Genomic DNA, 10833 nt, shown 5'->3' on the forward strand with positions numbered 1-10833 from the left:
ACTACTGTGGCTTACAAAACAGTCAAAAAATATTTTCAGCTGCTCCTTACAGAAACGAAACAATAACACCAACAATATTTACTCACAAATTTATCTGGCATCACAAAACAGTCTCACAAAACAATCAGGAATGAATGAAATATTAGGTATTTCTCCGGTACTCAAATATTGCTATAACATCTCCTCATACTCATCGCAGAAACAAAGGCATATACATGAATAGAACTATAAGCAAAAAGAAGTATCCATAAATCAATATCTAAAAGAATTTCATAGTTTGGGGGAATCAATATCTACAAAACATCACTGTGTGGAAAATCAATATCTACAAAACATCACTGTGGGGAAATCCATCTCGTACGGAGTAACATGATGAAGAATATCCTGGCCCTCAAATCGAGTCCTCCTCTCGAGTCGTCCAGTAGTCAAATGGAACGTATAAACCGAGCACCCTGAATCATCTTCCAGGCGCAAGATGATCATGTCGCCGCGCTCACCGAATCCTAAGATGCTCACCCGGTAGGCAGGAGGAAGCATGTCATCATCAGGAATTACCGACACTGCGATCTTATCCAGCACTGCTGAATCAAGCTGGATAGACAGATCAGTAACATGCACCTCAGACCAAATAGCTGCACCCCTCTCATCAAATGTCACCACATATACGTGAATCGAAAGCTCACCCAAACAAAATAGCGCACAAAGCAAAGGCACCCACACTCCGTCCTCGCTAAAGAAAACAACCTGAGAGACTCTGGAATGGCAATCGAAGGATCGCCGATCATGACGATCCGTGATGCTGCCACATCGAGAGCTAGAACTTTCATACCATAGCATCTGTACAAACTACCATCGACGAGTACGAGAGGATGAAAGAAGAAATCAACAGGTACATGAACTGTGTGACGTATGCGTGTGCGAGTCCAGATGCCAGTGATAGAGTCATATGTAAGTAATCGAAAATCATAGGCATACCTCCTCACAAGGACAAGTAATCGAAAATCATAGTGAGGAGGCTCTCCAGGCAGCAGAGCAGTAAAATAGATGATTGAAGGACCGACCAACTCTCTGGCAAGAACAATAAGCGTACTATAGTTAAGTAATGGAATGTAATATGTGAACAGAAAGTCATCGACAAATCCCACAACGTGCATCAGTAGAACACATCCGAACCGCGAATTTATCACTTGACAAAGAAAATGAATGTGGCCCTCACAGAGGAGACGTAAATTGAATGCTAAGCCCATATCTCGGGCTCCAATGTAATGGAAACGACGGTCGCTAAAGAGTCCGACGAGAGGTGAGGTGTAATAGTTCGATTGACAGTCATCAATAAATGCAGGTTGAGCAATAACATGGCTCCAGTCCAAGCAAACCATGCGACATCTGATAAATATTATATTGCAAAATCTTTAAGAGATATTTTTGGAGGTTGGGCCATCAAAAGTAATCCAAATTACTTTTGGAACGACGATCAAAAATTTGCGGATCAAAACAATTCATGATGTCGCTACATCAAAATCTAAAACTTTCATACCATAATATTCGTATAAACAACCATCGACAAATACAAGAGGATGAAGGAAGTATCCTCGAGAGACACAAAATGTGCTATGAAGGAAGTATCCTCGAGGGACACAAAATGTGCTGTGCTATGAAGGAAGTATCCTCGAGGGACACAAAATGTGCTATGGACAAAGGTGCTAATTCAGCGGCCGGTAACAGAATAATATGTTTGTAATAGAAAATCATAGTGAGCCACATCAAGTCCTAAAACTCTCATACCATAATATTTATATAAACAACCATCAACAAGTACAAGAAGATAAAGGAAGTATTCTCAAGGGACACAAAATGTACGATGGACAAAGGTGCTAGTCCAGAGGCCAGTAAAAAAATAATATGTTTGTAATAAAAAATCATAATAAAGCTTCAAAAAAAAATCGAAAACTAATAAGAAGAGACTCTTCAAACAATAGAGTAGCAAAGTAGATAAACGAAGAAGATATCAGTAACTAGTTAGCAAAAATAATGATCTCACTATAGCTACTTAGTGGAATGTAGTATGTGAACTGAATACTAAACTCGTATAAATCATTATAAGCATCTCCGCTATATATAAGTAAAATACATCCCAATCGCAAATCACTCGTGAATCACTCACCACACAATATCTTGCAGCCTAATATAATGGAAACAAAGCCTGTGATACATGTTGCTGAAGAGTCGAATAAAAATAATGTAATCATATACATGTCATTTTAAGTTGCATGTTAGTGGTTTTTTTTTTTGTATATTGAGATGTTTCTAGGTTTTCTGGGTCCTCTCTTCTCCTGCTGCTTCCTGGGTCATCTTGCAGAGTAGCTCTGTCTCGAAACCATGGCCGAATCCTCCTCTTCTTCTGCCTCTGTTCCATCATCTTCTAAGTCGCAAGGTATATATGTATAATATTTTCGAAGACCTTCACCCTCTTCTCTGCTCTAAAAAGTTTCTCTTATTGATTTTATCTGTTCTATCTATATTAGGCTTTTCGAACTTCTCTCTCTTTTTTACCGGTTCTAAATTTCGTTCTTATGTCGTTAAATTTTTTTATTTTTGTTGTTGTTTTATTTTAGGCTTTCAGATTTCTCTTGTTGTACTTTTTAGGTTGTAGATTTCATAGTATTGGTTCCAAATGATTTTATATTTTGATAGTTTTTTTTGTTCTGTGGATTAAAAAAAAAGAGTCAGGCTGCTTTGCTATCAATAGTAAAACCCTTTTTTTGCTATCAAGTTTTTAACCCTTGGATGAAAAATTGTAGGGTTAAGATGATATTAGTCAGTTAGAGTTGAGTGGTCCCCCTAGGGTTGAATGGTCCCCACTATGTTATAGTATTTAATCCAATGGTTAGAAATGATGAAAAGAGTTGATCCAAAAGCTAAAAAACTGGTAGCAACAATGAGATTTTGCTACTAATAATAGTCCAGTCCAACTCTCTCTCTCTCTCTCTCTCTCTATATATATATATATATATATATATTTTTTCATATATTGATTTTTGAGTTAAATAATAATAATAATAAGCATACTTAATGTTTGGTCAAATTTATATATAGCTAAAGTCTTTACAATGGAAGACGTGGAAAAAGCTCTCGGACCAAGAAAAACGGGAGAGATTTCTCATGAAATGAGAATTGTATGGGTCATCTAGATTACTGTTCTAGATGATGATGGAAATAAAACTTCTGCTACGGGGGGAACCGGATTCTGTATCCATCCAGATGGTTATATTTTCACGGCCGCGCATCTATTTCTTGAGAACTTCACAAAAATAGAAATTCGAAACTTACATAGCTTGTCAGATAAAACATAGTTGTCCAATAAATTATATTTTTATTTTTGACATGTTCTTAGATTAAGCTTTGTCTTCAATGCCTACTCCCAGGTACAAACTATAACAACAAACAAACATCATGTTTAATATTGCTATGTATTTTCTTTTTGTTCTTTCTTTTGGCCAACACACATTTACACCAAGTGCTAAGGGCAGATTCTTTTGTTTGGAAGTTTTAACAGAGAGCAAATTAATAACTCCTTCAACAAAAGATCAAATTACTGAAGTATTTGGAGATTACTTCAATGACTGATGATACTACTTGCACTAATTTCATGTTTCAAATAGTACACCATCAAATAAATAGAAAACAAATTCTAGTGCACAACACCATCAAATAAATAGAAAACCTTAACAAATTCTAGTGCACTACATACTCGCGGCTTTAATTTACACCTACATCATTATTAACAGGCCTATCAAACTTACCATTACCAAGAGGATACAATAACTAAGGTTAATTTGCACATTCTAGTTGCATGCAAGCAAGTTATTCAAAAGGAACACAAGTTTAGGGGCACGTAGGTCGCCATAGAATGGTTTGGCGCATGGGTTCATGGAACGACCAAGCATGATGAGACTTGAGAAAACCATTTCTACTCAAATTTGATCCAAACCCTAAATTAACCCTAAAGATTTCTTGTGTGGTTAGAACTTTGATCGATCTCCTCATTTATCAACGCTTCTTGGCAAATGAAATACATATATGAAATCCAAACCCTAAAATCGAGACCCTAAACCTAAATTAACCCTAAATTGAAGAGATAAACCCTAAATTAACCCTAAATGGAAGAGATAGATGGAGAAAGGAGAGCCCGAACTACTCGGTTTGGTTCGCTCTGATTCGGTTTGGTTCGTTCCAATATCCAATTAATTACTCACATCTTATTCGATTTTTTGGTTCGATTTGCTATTTAGTTTAGAAATCAAAATTGAACCGCATTGGAAAACCGAAATTTCTTAAATATTGCAAACTGAACCGAACCAGAAATATTTTAACCGAACCAAGACACCTACCTGGCACAAGTGATTCCCGCGCAAAAGTATGAAAATGCTATTTAGTATCTGTAGGTTTTAATTATTGCAATTGAGTTTTTTGTATTTATTTTGGCTTAACCATAAAAACACCCCGCACTTTATCTCGTTTCTTAATAAATTAACCCGTATATAAAAAATTCCAACAATGTCCCCCTGCACTTTTGAACCGTCTCAAATAGGCCCTTCTATTAAATTTTTTGTTATAACTAACGACCAAAAATGGCATGGCATTTGCACCACATGAGAAGAATAAAAATGCACAATGATCCCTCAAATCTAGCACATCTTGAGCTAAACTCTTGGTTATAACGTGAATTTAAAATCTAAAATTAGAATCCGAATTTCAAGTTTAAATTGACATTTGAATTTTAAATTTTTAAATCTAAACTTTTATTTGAATGTCGAATTTAAATTTCAAATCTAAATTTAAAATGTTTAAATTTAATTTCAAATCTAAATTTATATTTAAAATTTAAAATTTAAAATTCAATTTTAGATTTCAATTGAAATTTAGTTTTGAATTCAACTCCTAAATTTAAATTTTAAATTTTAAATCAAAACCTAAAATTGAACTTGAAATTTAAATCCAAAATTTACATTTGAATCTAGAGCTAAATCCAAACTTTGAATTTAAATTCAAATTTAAAATTTGAATCTCAAATTTAAATTTTAAAATCTAAGTTTTAATTTCATTCATATCTAAATTTAGATTTGAAATTTAAATTTAATTTAAATTTGAAATTAAATTTGAATTCAAAATCTATATTTGAATTTGAAATTCATACTAAAAAAAAAAATCTAAAGTGATCTGAAATTCTAATCAAAGATTAAAATCTAAACTCAAAAGTTGAATTCAAAATTGTCACGCCCGGGGTCCCTTTAGGTTAAAAACACAGCGGAAATTTTTTTTTTTTTTTTTGCAAATCTGACCCCAGGGTATGCCAGATCCGCCACAAATACAGGGAATCCACTGTTCACACGGACAGAGTCTCCCCTGTATTTGCACGGCGTCGCACAAGTACAAGAGTATAGCCAGAAAACAACCACAACCAAATGAATATAAAGATAACTATACATTCATACACTCACCATTCACATCACAGTTTTACATTCAGTGTTTAAATAGAAATTCACGAAAATTCTTTTGAAAACTGTTCCCTACACGGAAACCTTTATTCTTTAAGAAACGCTACCACGAGGGGTAGAAAACCTTTTATTTCAAGAAAACACAATTCCTTTATTAACATTCCAAAACCAACTGAAAACTCAGATATTCAAATAATAAAACAAAACTGAACCATGTAAACCGACTAAGCTATATATATCCACAGAAATAAAAAGGGTAATAGCTAAATCGAAATAACCTGAGTCGGAAGCTCTATCGACCGCTACACACGTACCTCACGATCCGTCCGACTACTCAACGCCCGCGATACCTGAAAAATGGTGGGGGAGGTGAGAACATGTAAACATGTCTCCCCTCCCAGTGGGTACGCAAGCCGAAGAAGGCGAGGAGTACTCACCGGATCAGGAGAACTATACAACAACATGGCTCAGTGGAAATAAACAAGGTAATGAGCAGATATACAATAGCGATAAACTGAAAGGAAGTAAGAACTATACTGAATAAACGGCTACCGCTACTGTAACTGGAACAGAAAGCATACATGAATATCTACTATAGTAGCAAGACAACTATAAAGTAAGATCTGTAAGTATGCATGCAATGACTGCTACTATAGACATATGCGTCAACCGGTCAAGAAGTCCAAAAGTACCCAATCTGAAACCAATGCTCTCTTGGTCAGCACCGCAGACCTCAAGCCAATGCCCTGGAGGTCCGCACCGCAACACCTCCCGACAGTACCATTGCCGCTCTAATATGCATATAACCCCTCTAGGGCTCACGGGTTGTCACCATTCAACCACTTTTCCGGAAAAGAACACTCCTTGCGGTGGATCAGATCGCCAGTGTTCGTGAAATGCGACGAGTATCGGGCAATCAATGCAATATGCTCAATAATCAACCGTCGGCAACCAACCGACAATCCTGCCCCCCAGGGCCCATCGACCGCATGGGTCATCATGTAAACAAATCGACCAACCAGGTCGTAAGTAAAGGGGTATGAAACTCGACCAACCAGGTCACCAGTACAGGATATGAAACTCGACCAACAATGTCACAAGTATAAGATATGAACTACCGCCGGCCACTAGCCAACAATCTAACCCCTCAGGGTACACTAACCTCAACGGTCATCGGACAACAGAAGTCAAAGGATCAACCAACCAGGTCACTGATACGAAGTACAAGAAACCACTAACCAGGTCACAAGTGTAGGAGATGCAACGACGACCAACCAGGTCATGAAGATTATATACAGATAAAGTCTACTCTACTCTTACACATGATACTACACCTGGCAACAACTAAGTAGAGTAATAAGGAAACAGTATGGGTGCAAGGCTCAACATATATATGGTAAAAGATATAAACAACAAGGGTAAAGGAAACGTCACCGAGCGTGCACCACTGTACCGACGTCGGATCGAAGTACCCACCTGTACAACTGTCGCGCCTGACTCCTAACTGCAAAAGAACGTCAACGGGACCTAGGGAGGGTCCACTGGGTTAGTGTCTAACCCACAACTAAGAAACCCTAAAAGCATAATCCCATAAATAAACCACTGAATACACAACCCACAGACAATCCCACGGAGATCGGTTTCCCAATACCGATTACCGTAACTCGCCGGAAGTCCCGAAAACCACACCGCGACGCCGTCGGGACCCACTAAGTGTCCCGAAACTCACCGACTCGTGTCACGAGTCACCCACTGTCCCAAAACACTCCAGTTTGGATGTTTTGGTAGTAAACACAAGATAACACCCCTACACAATTGTCGCCGGATAATTGTGCGAATTCGGGTTCCCGAAAGTGTCTATTTCGACACCGGAACCCACCGTCGCTCACCCATCATCACCGAACCCACAAAGTGATGATGGTGACCAGCCAACAAGGCTTAGCGACCACTCACAGAGTAACCAAACGACGTCGGAAGAAATTCGAACCGAAACCGCGTTCTTTCGGCGAATTTCGCCGAAAAACGCGCCGGAATCGACTTTTCGATTTCCGCGAAAGCTACAAGATCATGGACAACCAGTCCAGAGGTCAAACACACTCATACACACTGCCCACAGTAGCCACAAGGTGCACAATTGCACAAAAGCCCCTATATTTACATAAAATCCCAACATTTTATGTAAATCGGACGATAACATGGCTCGTTCACGCAAACCGAGGACTTCCAAGGTCTACAGAGACACGTACTGACAGGTCTCGATGTACTGGAGGCTGTGCTCATGATCTGGAGCACAATGGCTCACTGTGGGAAGCTCGGGAGCAACCTGAAGTTCTGCGAACAGCGCGCAGTCGGGGAAGATCGCGCCAAATAGGGCTCACCGGACACTGTTGATCCAAAGTGAGGTGAGCACTGTGATCAGTACTGACCAACGATCACCGTGCTCACCTCCGGAGGCATCAGGACAGCCTCGGATCGCCGGATAAGCGTGCGCAAACCCAAAACAGCAGCCAAACAGGCTCGATAGGGTCGACAATGCCGAAACAGCTGAACGGAGTCTCCCCGACAGAATCTAAGGTGAGCACGATGATCAGTAATTTGCTACGATCATCGTGCTCCCTTCCGCAGAGATCGGGGAGGCTCGGGAAGCTCAGAACACAAAACATCTAAAATAGGCCCTATTTCGGCTTGGCCGGAGCAAGGTTGCTCCGGCCGGCTTCCGGCAGCACGGCGGCATGCGCGGCGGCCAGGGACGGGTGCGGGGGAGGTGAGGAGTACCGTGCTCACCTCGGTTGGCGGCTGGAAGCGGCGGAGGCGGCGGCGGAACAAGGCATGCCCGCACGAGCTAGGGCACGGGTCCGGGGGGTGCTGCGGCCACGGCGGCGGCCGGGGCAGGTCGGGGATGTCCGGGGGTGCGCGTCGGAGGTCTCCGGAGGTGTCTGGAGGGCGGTACTGCCGGCAGGGAGCGGCGGAGGCGCGCGGAGGCAGAGATCTCCCAAGCTCGGCCCGCTCCGGGTCTGGGCGGCTGCGGCGAGCCCAGGCGGCACCACAGCCAACATGGGCGGCGGGGAACGGCGGCGACGGCGCCGGAGGTCGAGGGGAAGGCGGCGCGCCCGGCCCAGGGCGGCGGCGGCGCACGGAGGCAGTGCGGGTCCAAGCTTGGCCCGCACGCGCTCCAGATGGCCGCAGAGAGATCCGGCGGTGGCCGGCGGCGCGCGGGGACGGCCGATGACGGCACCGGAGGGGAAGCCTCGGCCAATAATATAGGCTCAATCCAGGGGTGACTTCCCGAAGTCAAGAGGCCGCGGAGGGTGGAGAAGGTGGTGATGGAGATGATGGAGGAAAGGAAAGTGGAGCTTTTCCGGTGGCCGGGGTTGCTCGCCGGCGGCAGGGGTGCGCGCATGGCAAGGGCATAGAGGTGCTGATGACGGTTAGGGTTAACTAGGGGTGCAAGTCGGCTAGATCTAGGGTTTCATGCTAAGGAATCCTAGTGCAACCTTATATACAACCTGCAACTTTGCAGAGAAGTCCCCCAAAGATAATTGTTATCATCTAAGTCCCAGACAGTGCATGTGTTTTGCATGTACGCACCTCCATGCTCGATCTCGCGCGATTCGGTACATAAAATAATACGACTTTTGCGAATTTCCCGATTTTCCACTCTCGACCCCTTAGCGAACTTATTGCAATTCCCAAAGATCCGTCCATCAGATTTCTGATCGGATCACGCCAACGCGTTCAGCACGTCGAGGCATCGAATCTAGCATTTCGTTTCGTCCGATTTGATCTCCGATTCACGACGAAATCCATTCTCTTTCCAAAAGGCCACAATGACGCACAATTACACAAGAAACATGTATTTTCAGATTTTCTCGAAATCCGTGCGTCAAAACCAAAATCCGTCAGCGACATTAGTTCCAGAATAGCTGCATCCTTCGAAACGAGCTATTGGACTGCTATGAACGGAGTCCGATACGCACCAGAAGCCAACTCTACTCCGTGGCTTCTCCGGAAAACCGGAGTTACTATTCACTTAAGTGAAAACTANCTCTCACCCATCTCCAGATCACTTGTACAAAGCACGAGGAGTTTTAAAATGCACGAATAGCAAAGAGCGGAAACCCTCTTTTTGTTAAAACTCCTTTTTCTCGAAAACCGTGCCTCAGATCCAAAATCCGTCAGTGCCAGTGATTCCAGAATAGCTGAACCGTTCGAAACGAGCTATTGGATCGCTATGAACGGAGTCCGATACGCGCCGAAAGCCAACTCTACTCCGTGGCTTCTCCGGAAAACCGGAGTTACTATTCACTTAAGTGAAAACTAATAATCGCGTAACTTCTCCATTTTAGTTCATTTTCTCCTGAAACTTGACGAGTGCTTATGTAATTAAATTACACATATAAACATCGTCAACAAAGAGTTTAGTTGCACTGTCAAAATTTCAGTCCTTACAAAAATTAAATTTATAGGCTTAATTATAAATATCTTGCACTTTACCAACGATCTCAAATACCCTTTTAGTTCCGCCGGTTGCTGTTGTGGCTATCTGCATAGCGCAATGTTAGTTTCAGCCGTCAGTTTTAACGGAATAACTTATTTGAGACAGTACATAGAAATTAATTGAGAAACCAAAAAAAGTGCTAAGTAGTTTTAAGAATAATTGCACATATATCCTTGACAAGTAGGGATATTACATATTTGCCCATCTAAATTTTACAATATGTTAGATATTCTTGTAAATTTTAAAATTTAGATATGCTAACGATCAATATCGCAAACTTTCAATAAGGTTTCACCTTAGTCCTTAAGTTTTAAACTAAATTTCATTTAATTCTTACCTTAGAGTTAGAATAATTATTTACACCATATTTATCTATACATTTTTTGACGCCATTATTTTGCACTTTAAATGACCTTAAAATTAATTTTTTTTAAATAAAAAGTAGAATGTTGCCACTTTATTTGTTAAGCAAATAAACTTAGTTACCAAAAAAAGAAGGTAATCTAGAGCCTCATGTTGCTAGAAAAAGTAATGAAAAAAGTGATTAATTAAAAAGGAGAAAAACCAAAAAAAAAGTTAATTGTATACAGATGCCTACAAATATAGTGAATGACAAATATATCCCTACAAAGTTCAACTTCATATGTTGTTCCTGCAAAAGTCATGATATTTTCAAATATATTTTTGCTGTTAGAATCCGTTAGAAAAATTTAGTTAACCATAAGTTAAATACTTAATCCTTGTTAGTTTTTGACATTTTTATCTCTTTGTATTATACTGTTATGGTTTTTGGAGGGATATATTTATGATGACAAAATTGAAATATAAACAGCTCTC

At 40.6% G+C, this 10833-nt stretch overlaps 1 protein-coding gene across 1 annotated transcript; it reads right to left on the minus strand.

Annotated features, from left to right (window-relative positions):
* On the minus strand, nucleotides 8341–8898 carry LOC109713031 (vegetative cell wall protein gp1-like). The gene has a single exon (XM_020236992.1). The coding sequence runs from the start codon at nucleotides 8896–8898 to the stop codon at nucleotides 8341–8343; it is 558 nt and encodes a 185-aa protein (XP_020092581.1).

Source organism: Ananas comosus, linkage group 1 (genome assembly GCF_001540865.1).
Source record: "Ananas comosus cultivar F153 linkage group 1, ASM154086v1, whole genome shotgun sequence".
Lineage (NCBI taxonomy): Eukaryota > Viridiplantae > Streptophyta > Magnoliopsida > Poales > Bromeliaceae > Ananas > Ananas comosus.